General features: G+C 54.3%; 1 protein-coding gene across 2 annotated transcripts in view; it reads right to left on the bottom strand.

Moving 5' to 3' along the window:
* SHANK3 (SH3 and multiple ankyrin repeat domains 3) overlaps nt 1-14,312 on the bottom strand; it is a 50,108-nt gene extending 35,796 nt beyond the window's left edge. For both annotated transcript variants that reach the window (XM_030321023.2, XM_030321024.2), the window contains exons 1-10: nt 14,010-14,312; nt 13,416-13,619; nt 12,526-12,597; nt 10,377-10,485; nt 10,150-10,301; nt 9,887-10,054; nt 9,596-9,712; nt 9,114-9,191; nt 8,088-8,154; nt 2,126-2,399 (exon numbers count right to left, since the gene is read on the bottom strand). In XM_030321023.2, coding sequence (XP_030176883.2) covers nt 2,126-2,399; nt 8,088-8,154; nt 9,114-9,191; nt 9,596-9,712; nt 9,887-10,054; nt 10,150-10,301; nt 10,377-10,485; nt 12,526-12,597; nt 13,416-13,619; nt 14,010-14,312 — 1,544 coding nt within the window. The remainder of the gene's footprint in view (nt 1-2,125; nt 2,400-8,087; nt 8,155-9,113; nt 9,192-9,595; nt 9,713-9,886; nt 10,055-10,149; nt 10,302-10,376; nt 10,486-12,525; nt 12,598-13,415; nt 13,620-14,009) is intronic.
* Between the last annotated feature and the right edge of the window lie 1,667 nt (nt 14,313-15,979).

Raw genomic sequence — 15,979 nt, 5'->3', positions numbered from 1 at the left:
TGGGATGTGAGAGTCAGCTACACTCCAGTCACATGGTTAGGGACCTTTTCTTCCTCTGGGCTACTCATGATACTGTTCCCAGCACTTCATTCTAATCCCACTCATGCTCCCAGCTATTAAGTCACTGTCACTCAGCTACAGCCCCAATTTTTTCTGTCCTGCTCTGGGATGCTGGGGGGGGGGGGGGAACTCTGTCACACATTGCAGGGGGCTAAAGGCTCCTTGCCAGGCTCTACCAATAGGGGGTGCTGGTTTGGGGGGAGGGGAAACCCAAGACAAGGCATCCCTCTGCATCACCTCTCCACCCCAGCCCGCAGCTCAAATGCCATCCTCTCTCCCTTCACCAAAGGCCATCTCTTCCCATGAGGTTTTCTCCCTCCCGTCGTGCACCAAACTTCCTCATCCCCCTCCTGGCCACTCACCAAGAGGCCCCCTTACCTGAATCACTGCCCACCTAACTGCTTCTTAGGCCTGGGCCCCAGTTGCCAGTGTCCTTCTGACACCTTTAGGACTCCCTGCTATTTGCTCCTACCACTCCAGGCACCTACTAAATGTTTGTAGAAAAATAATAATAATCCTGCCATCCCCACAGAACAGTGAGCTAGAGCCCCATAAAGAGCAGGTCTCAGTTCTATGCTTGCTGAAAAGATAAACGAATATACAAAAAGATAAATGAAAGCAGGGCATCTATAGCTTTTTGTTTCTGGAAAACCGAAATATCCCAAAGTTCGTTCCTTTCGCCACTGGGCCATCCTACCCTTAAGAAATCCATGGGACATGCAAAAGCTCCAGGGGAGAATTAAGGTGATTTGGAGCAGGACAGACAGCCTTGGAGTCTGGGCAGAGACACGGAAAGAGAGGAGACATCACAGGTCACAGCTGCATGAGCAGGGACAAAGGCAGAGGAAGAAATGGTTTCTATCAGCTCATGCTGCACCCCAAGCCCTGTGCTGAACACTCAGGCTTACAAACTTTGGGAACCAGGTCTACCTGGGGCCCGCCCGGTTATGTTGCTTCCTAGTTCTGTGACTTTAGACAAGTCACTTACCCCATCTGAGCATCAGGACCCTCATCTGTAAAACAGTAATAGAGCAGAGCCTCACGTATGGCCAAGGTGAAGTGAGACGATACACATATGCTGCTCAGCCCAGCTGTCATCTTGAAAACAAAGTGCTGTTTATGTAACTCGTTGAACAGTGTCTCCTGAGCACCTCCTATGTGACTGGCTCTGGGGAAGCTGTAAGAGGACGGCTCCTGCCCTTGAAGTGCTGGGAAGAGAGATGCCTTAACCAGCAGTGGCTGGACTGTGCTGTGGGCCAGGGGATCCCAGGAGGGACCCATCACCTGCCCAGGTTCTGGAAGGCTTCCCAGAGGAAACCACTGTGTGGAATTAGTTCTACCTTACCGATGAGAAACCTAAGCATGGAGTGGTTAGCTGTCACCCAGTCAACTGATGCCAGGTCTACAACTGTCCATCTATAGAACCAGTGCCCACCAAAGCCGGTGGGGCTTCAGCCCAGGCTTCTTCCTCTAAGTGCCAGAGATGCCAAAACCCCCACCACCACCCCCCCACACACCCTCCCCCCCCCCCCCCCGCATATCCCTGCTTCTCAGGGTCCCAGTGCTAACGGTAAGGGGCAAAGAGTAGAAGCAGAGTCTTGTGGTTATATAGGGCTGGAGGGGTGGGGGAAAGACAAAGACTCCCCCCTGGAGACAGGGATAGGGGTCACTCATAGGCTTCAAGCCCTCATGGAGATAAAACTCCATTCCCTGACCCCTAACCCCACACCACCCAGCCCTGCCTCATCTCAGCCTTTGCCCTCCTAGCACTGCAAGAAACTTTGTAAAGCACAGAGCTGGCCAAACGCTCTCCTTCCAACATGCTCCCTGAGCTCTGTTCGGAGCAAGTCCAGATCCAACCAGATCAGCGTGGACAGGGCCTCACCTTCTTCCGCTTCCCATCCGGGAGGCCCATCTGGGGGCCTGCAAGCCCCCCACCCCAAGCCTCAGCCCATCACTGTAGAGGTGCCGGGCACCACTAGGCCTCTCCGTGCCGGTTCCTCCTGCTCGCGTCCCAGCACCCCACCCACCCAGACCCTGCCAGGGCCTCCCAGACCCCTCCTACCTGATCTTGCTCTGGCTGCCCCTGCCTGCTGTGGGGCCACCGATGTCATTCTCTCGGTCACCATCCCGATCCCGGTCTTTCTCCTCCTGCAGCCGCTGGAGCAGCAGCTGATGGGGGAGGCTTCGCAGAGAAGGTCCAGGAGAAGCTGCCGGCTGCACCTCACCCTTCAGGTTGATGTCACTGGCTGAGCGCTGCAGGGGCCGAGGGGAGGCCAGGCCACTGGGGCCAGCCAACCGCCGCCGCTTTGCATAACTGGGGGTTTCCCTGAATGGTACTGGAGTGGGGGGGGGGGGCACAGATGAGACTCTGGGCAACCAGATAGGGTGACCAACACCCTGGTTTGCTTTCCAGATTTTAAAACTAAAATCCTATGTCCCAGGAACTGCCTCAGTCCTAGGCAGCCAGGACAGCTGGCCAGCCTATGACTGAAGCTACCATTAGGGATCACATCCCAAACTGCCTCTAACTCTAGCTTCAGGGGTAGAAGCCTGTTCTTCCTGTCAGCCAAACGAGGTCCTGAGTGTGCTCAGACCTGCTCTTGGAACTGCCCATTTCGCAGGCTTCAGCAGAGACAGAACAGGCCACATGTGATAAATCTCACTACACTACTGCTATACTGGACCATCTATAGGTGACTCTAACAAGGAAAACCGTAAAAGATGTTCTAGACAAGGGGTTGGCAAACTTCTGTAAAGAATCAGATAGTAACTATTTCAGACTTTGCAAGCCATATAGTCTCCGTCCCAAGGACTCAACATTGCCACTCTAGCACAAAAACAGCCACAAACAATATATAAGCAAATGGGTGTGGCTGAGTTCCAATAAAACTTTATTTAAAAAGCAGATGGTGATTTTTAAAAACATGATCCAACTATATGCTATTTACAAAAGAATCACTTTGGATCCAAAGACACAAGTAGGTTTAAAGTAAAAGGATAAAGGAAGATAGTTCATGTAAATAGTAACTAAGTGAGCTAAGTTGCTACATTTATATCAGACAAAACAGACTTAAAGATAAAAAGTGTTACAAGGACAGAGGACATTGCATATAGACAAAAGAGTGTCAATTCATCAAATAGATTAACAATTATTAACATATATGTGCCAAACAACAGAGCATCAAAATATATGAAATAAACATTAACACATTTGGAGAAATAGACAGTTCTATAATAATATTTAAGACTTTCAACACCCCACTTTCAATAATATATAGAACAATCTATCAGTAAGGACAATCAATAAGGACATAGAAGACTTGAACCAATTAGACCTAACAGATATGTGTGTTTAGAACACTACAGAAAACAAGAGCAGAATATACATTATTCTCAAGTGCACATGCAACATTCTCCAGCGTAGACTACATGTTGGGCCACAAAACAAGTCTAAATAAATTTTAAACAACTGAAATCACATAAAGTATCTTATCCAATCACAATGGGATGAAGCTAGAATTCAAGAAAAACAATAACAAAAAAAAAAAAAACGGAAAAACTCACAAATATGTAACAATTAAACAACACACTCTTAGTTAGAAAACACTCTGAGAAAATGAAAGCAAAAACATAAAACATCAAAACTTTTGGGATGCAGCAAAAGCCGTGCCAACAAGGAAATTCATAGCTGTGGACATCTATATCAAAAAAGGATAAAAGTCTCAAATCAATAACCTAAGTGCACATCTTAAGGAACTAGAAAAAGAGGAGCAAACAAAACCCAAATCTAGCAGAGGAAGGAAATATAAGGGTAGACAAAGATAAATGAAAAAGAGAACAGAAATATAGAGAGAATCAATGAAAACAAAAGTTGTTTCTTTGAAAATATCCACAACACTGACAAACCTATAGCTAGACTGGCATAGAGAAAAAAGAGAAGAGGGACACAATCAACTAAAATCAGAAGTGAAACTGTGGCACTGCTACCGATCTTACAGAATTAAAAAGGATTAAAAAAGAACACTATGAACAATTGTATGTCAACAAATTAAATAATTTAGATGAGATGAACATATTTCTAGAAAAACAGACATTACCAAAACTGACTCAAGAAGTAGAAAATCTAAACAGACCTATAACAAGCAAGGAGATGGGTCCACAATCACTAATCTTGCAACAAAGAAAATTCCAGCATCAAACAGCTTCACTGGTGAATTCTACCAAACACTTAAAGAAGTATTGACACCCATCCTTCTCAAACTCTTCCAAAAACCAGAAGAGGAAAGAAAACTTCCTAACTTGTTCTGTGAGCAATTAAAAAATAAGCAAAGGACTTGACAAGTCTCCAAAGAAAATGTACAAATGGCTAATAAACACATGAAAAGATGCTCGACATCATTAGCCATTAGGGAAATGCAAATCAAAACCACAATGAGATACCACTTCACACTGACTAGAGTGGCCATAATTAAAAAAAAAAAAAAAACTGATGATTACAAGTGTTAGCAAAGATTTGAAGACTTTGGAATTCTCATATGTTGCTGGTAGGAACGTAAAATGATGAAAAACAATTTGGTAGTCTCTCAAAAAGTTAAATATAGAATTATCACATGGCCCAGCAATTCCCTCCTAACTTTATACCCCCAAATAACTGAAAACAGATATTCAAATATATTTCACACATGTTCACAGCAGCAATGTTCATGATAGCTGAAAGGTACAAACAACCCAAGTGTCCTGCGGGAGGATGCATGGATTAACAAAATTTTATAAATATAAATGATGGAATATTATTCAGCCATAAAAAAGAATGAAGTAGTGATACATCCTACAATATGGATGAAGCTTGAAAACAAGCTAAGTGAAAGAGGCCAAAAACCAAGAGTCACATATTATATGATCCTATTTATATGAAATATCTAGAATAGGTCAATCTGTAAAGACAGAGAATGTGTTAAAGGTTGACAGGGACTAAAAGAGAAGAGAATGTGGAATAATTAATGTATACTCGGTTTCCTTTTTAGGGTGATGAAAATGTTTTGAAATTCAATAGATCTGGTTGTGTAACACTGTGAATATATTAAATACCACTGAATAATTCCACTTAAAATAATTAATTTTATGTTGTGTGAATTCAACTTTAAATGAAATTTAAATCCTCAATTTTAAAGCCTCAATTTAAAAACAAAACAAACAAACAAAAAAGCAGACTGTGGGCTGAATTTAGCTTGCAAGGTCTCATTGGCCAAGCCCTGTTCTAGACTCCCGTTACCAAAGTGTGGGCAACAAACCCTCAGCCTCACCTCAGAGCTGAAACTCATTGGAAATGCAGACTCTGAGGCTCCGCCCAGACCCAATGAGTCAAAATGTACATTTAACAAGATCCCTGGTGGGGTGCCTGGGTGGCTCAGTCAGTTGAGCGTCAGACTTCGGCTCAGGTCATGATCTCAGTTCACGAGTTTGAGCCCTGCGTCCCCGTGTCAGACTCTGTGCTGACAGCTCAGAGCCCCCCACTTCCTCCCCCCACCCACCATCAGATTCTGTGTCTCCCTCTCTCTCTCTGCCCCTCTCCGCTTCTGTGTCTGTCTCTCAAAGTACATAAACATTAAAAAAAAAAATTTAACGAGATTCCTGGCTATAGCATTAGAAGCACTTCCCTCAGGCACTATGGGACAGCAAGTCAGTGAGACCTGCCCTTGAAAGCATGTATGGGAGAGATGGAGGGGAGAATGTGGACCCTCAGTTGGCCTGAGGTGACAGAGGTGAGGAGGCAGAGGTGACTGCTCCCAGACCTATCAGTCTAAGGGCTAGAGGCCTCCCAATAGGCTTCAATGTGTCACGTCCCTTGAAGGGTAACAGGACCCAGCCTACCAGACCCTCCACTAGGGCTCCTTTCCTGAGGAAGAAAAAGGAGGGTGGATAGGCAGAGCCTCCCTCCAGCTCTTCTGTATGCAGACCCACCCAGGGTCCCCAAGCTGGGGTGAGACATGGCCACTTGTGAGTGTCACTGAGGGAGTGTCCTTGGAGTGAAGGTGTGCAGAGGGAGTAGGAGTGACAAGGACAAACCCCTGGATTGCCCAGGTCCAAAGACAGGTTCTGCCCTTAACCAACTCTGTAAAAACAGACTAATAATAATCACTTGTTGAGGGGTTGTTGAGAGAGTGGCCTAAGATAACAAAGCTTATAGTAAATGCTAATGGATATATTACCTGTAACTCAAGGATATCCGGCTATGCCATTTGAGCATACATGTGATGCCTGAGCAGGTTAGGGTACGTGGCCAGCAAAGCCAGTGCCCACACAGGGACTAACAGGTATGGCTGCCTGCTCTGTACATCAGCTCAGCAACAGTGTGCCCAACGCAAAGCAGGTGATCCCATTCTGGGCCAGCCGGACAGTAAATCATAATAACGGTGACCCTAGGGACCCTAGCATCTCTGTCCACATCAGGAAAATGAGAGGCAGCTGGAGCCTTCCTCTCTCTTGGTCAGGACCAGACACCCCCCTCCCTCTAGTCAGATGGACCAAGGCCACCTGCCAGAGTCCAGACACACAGAATCAAATCCCACAGGAGGTCAGAGATAGGAAGGGTATGCAAATAACCATATTTTACTTAAGAAAAACTGAGGCACAGAGGCCTTACTTAGTAGCTCTCCCATGGTCAATCACGAGAATATGAAAGGATCCCCATGTCCACAAACCACGGTTCTCCCAGGCTAACAACTACCTCCAAAACACTTACCAGTCCCAGCCAGACTATAACTGAGCCCTCACTCTGTCTCTTGTCCCTAATTCAAACCTCAGAGCTCATCGGGGTTCTCTCCCCACCAGAACCTGGACCCAAATTCTCCACCACGTCATCAGCCCAGCCGTTTCTCCAACAAGCACCTACTGATGCTCGCTGCACTGAGCTTCTGCAGCTGCTGAGTCCACCCCTCCCCTCTTAGAGACTTGGTCCATCATCATGGTCCCCTGGCCTGCCTGGGACATGACAGGCTCATAACCAAGCCTCATTTGAGAAGGTCTTTTCAGGGAAGACACTACAGAAGGAAGAATTCTTAAACATGAATTTGACCTTAATCTTAACCCCAGTCCAAATTCAACCCCAGCCCCAACTGTAACCTCACAATAGAACCAAGGCCAACCCTAGCCCTTTGCTGTCCAACGTCACTTATAATTTTTTTTTTTAAATGAGGACACTGTACCCATCGCAAAAAGGGGAGCTTGGGAGTCTGTGTTCCACAGAGAACCATGGGAGGGAAAACCTGGTCCACCCAGGACAAAGGGAGCTGAGAAGGGAGCCCCTCTGTGGCCAGGTAGCTGGAGGGGTGGCCTTTCCAGAGGGGAGGCCTACCCTCTCCCATAGCCCCAGCCACTTCACACAGGATAGAGCAGGCAGGATTCTAAGGACAGGTCCCAGAGCGGCTCCACACCCATCACATGTGATGGCTCTGCCCATACTTCTGCCACCGGTGGCATCTCCTGGTTTTCCTACTGAGACCATGAGTCAGGCATATACTGGGATCTCCTTGGCATACTGGTTCAGAACTCAGCGCATCCCCACCACTGTGTTTTGTTTTCTTTACGTGATCTTGTCATATTGAAGCACACCATGGGCCACTTAAACTGCCTCTTAATCCAGGCACCAATGACACACTGAGGGTCAATGACTGAGATCCACTGCCCCATGTCCCCTGCTGGCCCTTTGTACGACCTAACAGGAGAAGAATCTTGACCCTAACTTCAACCCCACTCTCAACCTGAATCGATCCCTAAACCCAGCAGTGTCCCCACCCTAACCATACTCTCGACTCTTATTCAGACCCTTTGTCCGCTCTACACAGGCCCCTCCCTCAGCACAGTCCCCACACCTCAGGACCGCTGACCAAAGTAGAGCCGGGAGGAAGAGGTTCAGGGTATGAAGGGCTCCCCTGTACCATCCCCACTGACCCCTGTACCTGTGGGAGCCCCGACAACCCCCACAAATCCACATCCAACAGGGACCTGGGTTGAGCAGAACTCACCAACATCCGAGTCTTTGTGGGTCTTGATGACCTCTGCGAGCTCAAAGTTCCCTGCGATGATGGCCACCTGAGGAGGGAGGGCGAGGGGGGCTCAGGGATGCCAAATCTGCCCCCCTCGGCCCCTGTGCATTCTGCCTGGGCTGCTGTGTGGGATCTTCCTTGGTTGGGGTCCCCAGGCTCAGACTGTGGCCCCTGTCTAACCCACCACCCTATTCTGCCTAGGACTGAGAGGTTTCCTGGGACATGAAACTTTCAGAGCTAAAACTAGGACAGTCCGGGCCTACAGGTCACCCCAGTGATCCTCGTCACAGCCCCTCTGCACACACCAGCGCACAAGCGTCAGCCATGGCCTCACACCTGCTACCCTCCGTCTTCCGTTCCCCCACCCCTGCATCTAGTCACCTAACAGGCCCTTCCAGACTCCTTCAAACCTACCAGGCTCTTCTGCTACTGCGTCTGCCCCCTGACTTGATGCCCAGGGAGGACCTACCTGTTCTCCTCACATCTCTGACAAGACCTCTGAAGGCCCTCACATTCGCTGAGAAGAGAATCCCAGCTCTCTCCATGGCCCAAAAGTCTCCCCCACCCACAAACTCCAGGTCATACAGAGACCCACCCATGTGGTCATCCCAGTGCCAAGAACCAAACCCAACTGGAGAAGGGGCTCAGAAACATCACCTGAATTAAGTCAGGGACTGGAACCAATCCTCTCACCCCTGGTTTGGCCTCTGTACCCGGCCTGTTTCTGGCAGGTCAAGCCCACACTGGTTTTCCCCTGACCCCAGAGCCCTATGACCCTCCTCTCTCCCTGGAAGGAAGACAAGGAAACCAACCACAGTGAAGCCCTCCCCCCACCATGAACTGGGCACTGCACTGGCCCACCCTCTTCCTCTACCTCACCCTGGGCCAATCCTGGGGAGCTCTGCTATTGCCTTACAGGGGAAGAACCAAGGCCCAGAGAGATCAAGTCACGCAGAGACAGACACCCAGCGGTCAGCCTCATGTTCCTGTAAATCACTCTTGTACCTGGAAGGCTGTCTGGCTATTGTAATTGCGGACATCCTTGTTAGCTCCACGGAAAAGTAGGACTCGAGCACAGCTTTCCTGTTGGGAGGGTCGGAGTGGGGGGTCACAACTGGGCAGCTGGAGGGTGGGGTCAGGATACAACAGCATGCACACACACCAGGGCACAGACGGGGGTGCAGGGCACATACACCCACACCTCCACGTCCCGTGCACATGTGCATAGCATAGGCATTGGCAGATCAGGTACACACAACACACACAAGTCCACTTGACCCAGAAAGCCCGGATGTGCACAACTCAGACATGTGACTTGTTCGTTTAGGGAACAGATGTGCACACATAGGCCTACGAGGCCACAGCTCACGGCGGGACACAGGACATGCACTCAGGAAGTAGCACACAGGACCCAACATGCGTCCACACGTAAGCACTGTACCGGGGCACCTGTATACGCACATGCACGTATACACATGTAGTCACACCTGGTTATAGAGGGCACAGATGTGCAGCGCTGTGTTTCCTGAGGCGTTCTGAGCCCCCATGTCAGCTCCATAGAACAGCAGGTGTTCCAGGTGCTGCACGTGCCCAAAGCGGCAGGCCTGGGGGATGAGGGAGGTGCTGTTGGGTCCCCGAACAGAGCAACAGAGAGGACCCTCAATCCTACAGATAGGGCCGGGAAACCCCCTCCCCCCCCACTCCCTGACGGAGCCAGGAACTTCACCCTTACCCCCAGACAGAAGCAGACACTCCCCACCTTCACACTCCCTGCCTACCTGATGGATCTCCTGCCAGCCGTTCTCATCGGTGGTCCCCAGCTGAGCATGGTCGTGAAGGAGCAGCTCGCAGCAGAGGGCATCCCCGCCCCCCAGGGCACTGTGGTACAAGGGCGTCAGGCCGCGGCTGTCCTTGTAGTCAGGTGAAGCGCCCAGGTCCAGCAGAGTCTGAGGGCAAGGAGCCTCAGCATTCATGCGGGGCCCAGCTTCCTCCCCCTGCTGGGCCACGTGCCCCTCCAGGCCAGGGCCCCACCCACACTGACCGTCAGAGCTGCGGCATTCCGCTGGCGTGTGGCACAGTGCACGGCAGTGAGCCCATCGCGGGTGCGGAAATCCAAGTGAGCACCACCATTCCTCAACACCTTCAGCAGGTCCGTGGCGTTGTCCAGCTGGGCTGCAAGGCTCAGAGGACACTCTGGGTTCAAGGGACAGATGAAGGTTAAGGTCCCAACCATTCCAAGGCCATGCCCCTTCCCGCTCTGCTTCTTACCTCCTGAGTCAGGATCGTGGAAATTGGGGTCCAGCCCCTTGTCCAGTAAGCGGGCTACCTTGTCCGTGCTGTGCAGCTGGACGTAGTCCATGAACTTCTTCAGGTTTGCCTGGAACACGCAGCCATCCTACTCAGCCCAGCCCCACAGCTACTATCTTCTGTCACCCACCTTCCACCAGGAGGCCTCAGGCCACCTGTGGAGCATCTACTGCCCCATGCCCCCAGTCTGACCTGTCAGCCTACATCATGACCTTGTCGCCCCCTCATACCACCTCAAGCCCTACACCCCCACCATGGCCCTTCCCAGCTCAACCGGGCCCTCCTGCTGCTTGAAGTCCCTCCCTGCATCCCACACCCACCGCAATGATTAGTCTCAGCCCACCCAGCCCCTCATCAAGGCCACGTTGCCCTGGCCATGCCCCCCTGAGAGTTCCCTACCCCAACCTCACCCCTGGCTCCTCCCCCCAGCCCTGGTGCGCCAACCTGCCCAGCCCGGAACAGCCCAAGGCTCCCAGGCAGGAGCTACCCTCACCACAGCCCATGTCCCTGTCACCCCCAAGTCCCCATCACCCCCAAGGTAGCCTGCTCCTTCTTCCTCATGAGATCATGCAAAGGCAGACCGCCACCCCAGAGGCCCTTCCGCACCCATAAGCGGCACCTCCTGACTTTGACTGCCTTTCATTCATTCACCTAGTCATGCATCAATTCACTCAGCAAAATTCACTCATCCAAAGCCTCACTGAGGCTGGTGCTACAGATGCTGCACGCACAAGGCACGGCGCCCTGGCTGGAGGCCCCAGGTCTTCTAGAAACAATCAGGGTACATCATAAATGGGAACCAAGGTGGGTCTGGACAATGACACAGGAGGAAAGGTGCTCCTGACAGGGGAGAGACCTCAGCCAGGCCCAGGGTGGATGGTATGATGGTGGGGGGTGGTCAGAGGCCAGGCAGGTACGGGCCTGGGGTAAGGAGTTGAAACTCGCTCTAAAAGCAAGTGGGACTCATTGGAGGCCAATAGTCACCAATGTCCTAGGGATTGCTTGGGACAGTTTTAGAGAAGAGGTAAGCACTTTGGGAGGAACCCAGAGCGACAGGGTCACACTGGGGTGAGTGGAGAGAGAGGGAGACCTTTCCACCACAGTCTCTGCCCAGCCGGAGTCATGGCCCCTGACCCCTGTGTGCCCCAGGGGCAGCAGAGAGACCTGGCATGGAGGCCCGAGGGTCACAGAGGGGTCCTTGGGACACAGGGGTGATAGTGCTCAGATCCTTCTCCTAGAAGGAGACAGGCTCCAGGGATTGTCAATGAAGTGTCCAGAAAGCAAATGCCCGCTGGTCACTGGAGCCTGAGGTGGGAGCTGAGAGAGTCAGCCTGTGGGTAGGGGCTGCGGCACCCACACTGCCTCTCCTACATTCAGAGAAGGCAGTGAGGTGCCCCTCAGAGAATATTCAGGGTCAGGCCTACCTAGCAATGGTGCTCAGCAAGTGTGCCTAGGCACAGGGACCCAGAGCCAAACAGACCAGGGTTCAGCCCCAGCTTCACTGTCTACACACCTGTGAGCAAGTCACTTCACTTCTCTGGGACTCAGTATCTTCATCTGGGAAGTGGGATAATAATAGTCCCTCCCAGGAGAAAATTAATGAGATGCCCAATTATTAGTGCCCAGCACTGGGCGACCACTAAATGCTAGGCCCCTTGTTCTCCCCCACCCCCGCCCGGTTCCCCTAAATGAGAACATTGGTTGGTGCTTGTTCATTTTCACCCCACCCAGGCTCCCACCAAGACACCATGCCCTGTCATATCCCACCACCATCACCCCGCAGGAGCCCACCAGAGGGGTCAGCCAGAATCTGACCTGACTTGAGCCCATCACCAGACCACCCACACAACAGCTGCACCCAGCCCTCCAGCAGCCCCAGCACATGCTGTGGACCCCTGACACAGGAGAAAACAGACTGAGGCAAACTAGAGAGACTGTGCTCAGCCCCCAGCCAGGGTGGAGGGTGCTAGGAGCAGAAGGAGGGCTCTCGAGAATTTTTAAAGGACATTTTCAATATCACGAAATCCAGCCAAGGCTGGGGTGAAGAGAACACTGCTCGTGGGGGTCAGGAGGTAACTCTGGAGTCCCTTCTCCGTGGCTGCCTCCTTACCTTTGTGTGAAGCTTTGCAAACTGCTTATCATCGATGAGGTTCTGGGCATAAACTCGCCTCTTGTATCGAAACTGCTCAGGTGAAAAAAAAGGCAGAGAAAAGGCACTCACCTGGGCTGAGTGAGCAAATGCACCGACAAAACCAAGCCCTGCTTACTCACCCTGCCAGCCACACAAAGCTCATGCTGCCAGTGACACAGAGCCAACCCCAAGTTCAGATGGGATGAATGCCTGCTGTCCTGCACCACCCTTTCCCTCTCTTTCCCATCCCCAGGATCCCCTGGAAAATCCCGCTCCTCTCCCAAGACCTGATTCCAGGCTTACCTTCCTAGATATGTCCTCTCTGAGGAGAACAAACCCTATTTCCCTGTGACACCAAAAAGGCCAAGCCACTTCGTGCTCAGCCACCATAATGCATATTTTAATGCTCATGGCACTTGCCACCACCGCCCCAAACTACAAGCCTGCGTCCCCACGCCTGACGGCGCATACAATATCCTTTCCATTATGACCGGGTCTGCCTTCAGAGACCCCCTGGAAGGGGAGGGGGCAGATGTGCGTACAGGTAACGCGCCGGCTCGCTCTACACACCGCTCTGCACACTCACACCCCACTCTGCAGAACCACGGTGTGCCCCCGACGCACAGATGCTGACTGCACACCACACACAAGGCTCGCACCTCACACGCTACACACACCACACTGCGCACCGCACTCACACTGCACGTACCGCTCACTGCGCTGGCCACACACAGCCTCCCACCCCCGCCCCGCACACACACACAGCTCCACACTAACTCTTCCCGTCCGCGTCCGTCGCTACCGTGCCCTTCGCTGCTCCTGCCACGGAACCCTGTGGTGGTGCCCTGCGCGCGCCCCTGCCCGCTCACCTCCAGGTAGGGCAGGGGCGTGTCCAGGTTGGGCGGGTACTCCTGCAAGAGCCGCTCCTCGTCCAGGAACTTGCCTGCGCGGCCCCGGGAGGGCGGCTGGAAGAGCCCGTAGTTGAGCGCGTCCTGGAGGCTGTGGTTGAGGGCGCAGAGCACGCGTTGCTTGGCGGCCCACACGGGGGCGGCCGGGTCCAGGCGCAGGCACTTCTGCAGCGGAGCGAGCTCGTGAGCGCGGCCCGGCCCGACCCCGCGCAGAGCACCAGGTCCCGGGAGCGCCCCCGACCCCCCCCACCCCAACTCCCCCCCACCCCCCACGCAGGAGTCCCGGGCTCCCCAGCCCAAGCCGCGGACCCCGCGCCTCCGCGGCCGGCGGGCGAGGACCCGCCCCGAGGGCGGTGCTTCCCCGGGACCCGCCCCCGCCCGGCCGGTGGGGAGGGTCTCCGCGGAGGCGGCGGGGGAGGGGTGAGTAGCCGCGGGCCTGGGGTCTCCCGCGCCCGCCTCGGAGCGCGCGGTGGGGGAGTGGGGTGGGTGTAAGGAGGGGTGGGGGGCTGGGCGAGGACGGCGGGGGCGCTACCGGGACGGGGCGGTGGGGCTTACCGTCTGCTGCAGGTCCGGGATGCCGACGCGCACGACCACGGCGCTGGCCCCGGGGCCGTCCATCCCCGCGCCCGTGCCCGCGCCCCGGCCGGGGCCCGGGAGGCTCGCGGCCGGGAGCGGAGCGCACGGGGGCTCCGCGCGGCTCCCCGGCCCCCCCTTCCCCCCCGCCGGAGCCCCGTCGGCCGCGCTACGCGGGAGGGGACCGGGGGGGGCCGGGGCCGGGGCCGGCGCGGGGGACAGCTGCGCCGAGGGCTCCGCAGGGGCGGCGGCGGCGGCGGCGGCGGCGGCGCGGCTCAGCTGCATCGGCCCCGGCTCCGCGCGGCGCCTGCCTTCCCCGGGGGCGGGGGCGGCGGGGGGAGGGGGCCTGAGCCGGGAGGGAAGCGGGGGTGGCTAGGGGGCTGCGCCGGAGGCGGGGGCCGGGAGGGCTCGGGGCCAGTCGGGGACCGGGGGCGAGGGGGACCGTGCCGGTCCTGGGGTGAGGTGGGAGGGGTCGTGCGGAGGGCCTGAGCCGCCCCACAGGGCGGGGGCCCTGGGGGCTGCTCGCTGGCGGCGGGGGGGGGGGGGGGGGGGGAAATCCTAGGCCTCGGCGTGGGGGGAGTGGCTGAACCGCGAGGGCCGCGCCGCCCTTCGGCTGCGGGCGAGCATCCGCGGACCACCGAAGAAGATTCTGAGAGGAGGGGGTCCTGAAGCTGGGGTGGGGTCCGCGTTGGGCACAAGGACCAGAGACGAGGCAGGAAGGGGAGAGAAAAAACAGAATTAATTTCCGGGGGTGGCAGCGTCCCCCCCATTCTACCGACCTCTCCACCCCACTCAAGGCCCGGGGGAGACGGTGACCAGCCTTGCCCCAGGCTTGGGGGGTGAGACGGAGGAGACATCGGGGCCAGGGAGGGACCAAGGGCTCTTCCACGGTCGGAGCCAATTAACCCTCCGACTTAACCCTTACGACCACGCTGAATAGTGTTCAGCGCGGCTTCCCGCATCCCCGGCCGAGTTTGGGGAGTTCGCTCCGGACTCCGAGGCCGCCTTTCCTCCTCCCCACTCTCCAGGCCCCCTGGTCTGCCTAGATCCAATGTCTGTCGCCCCCTCCCCGTCACCTTAGCGACGACAGGATGGGGGCGCGACCTATGAGGACAGGCTTAGGGGAGGGGGCGCTACTAGTCTCCACCTGCGACGGGAAAGTGAATTTTAGTTTTACACGTTGTCGTGGCAACGCGGGAGGGGGTGATGAGTGGGCGGAGAAGAGGGGAGCGCAGTCAAGAAACTAGCTCAGGCACCACCGCCCCATTGGAGCATGGCACCCCCCCAACACTGATAAGCCTCCCAAAACTACCCCAGTGCTGCAAAACCTGTGCCCCCAAGACCCCCGAGAGCAAAGAGCAGCCCCTAAATGTAGAAATATCCCTGATCTCCGGAGAAACAGCTCCTGATTCCATAGAACTCCCCAACATGCCTTGACCATGCCCCCAAAGAGCAGGCCCTGACCCCCATAGCGGAACTGCTTACCCTTTCACTGAACAGACTTGATTATGTTCACAGAACAACCAAACATGGGCATACCCTCTGTTCCCTGGTGGAAAGAGACCCTGCCCGCACCCCACCACCCCCCCCACCAGCCTCTCTAAACCTCCTCCAAGAACAACAGCCTTAGATCCCCTGAGCGTCCCAGGAATAAACTTGAATGAACCCCCCCCCACACACACACACACACAGAAAACCTCCCTACTCCTCCCCACCACAACTTGGAAACCTCCTGACCCCACAGGAGTAGTGCATGGCACCCCTCCAAGAACAGACCCCCTTTTTACAGAGCCACCGTAACCACTGTCTCCCACCACAAAGCCCCCTCCCCACCAATACCCACCTCTCTGCCCCCAGAACAGTCTCTGATCAAGCCAGAGCAAGGCCTTCTTCCCAAGGACAAGCCTTGGCTCTCTCCTCTTTCATCTACTACCCCTTTAGGAAAAATCTCT

The sequence above is a fragment of the Lynx canadensis genome, chromosome B4 (genome assembly GCF_007474595.2).
Source record: "Lynx canadensis isolate LIC74 chromosome B4, mLynCan4.pri.v2, whole genome shotgun sequence".
In the NCBI taxonomy this organism is placed as follows: Eukaryota; Metazoa; Chordata; class Mammalia; order Carnivora; family Felidae; genus Lynx; species Lynx canadensis.
Note: the sequence above shows the minus strand (reverse complement) of the source record. Positions and strands in the feature narration are given on the sequence as shown.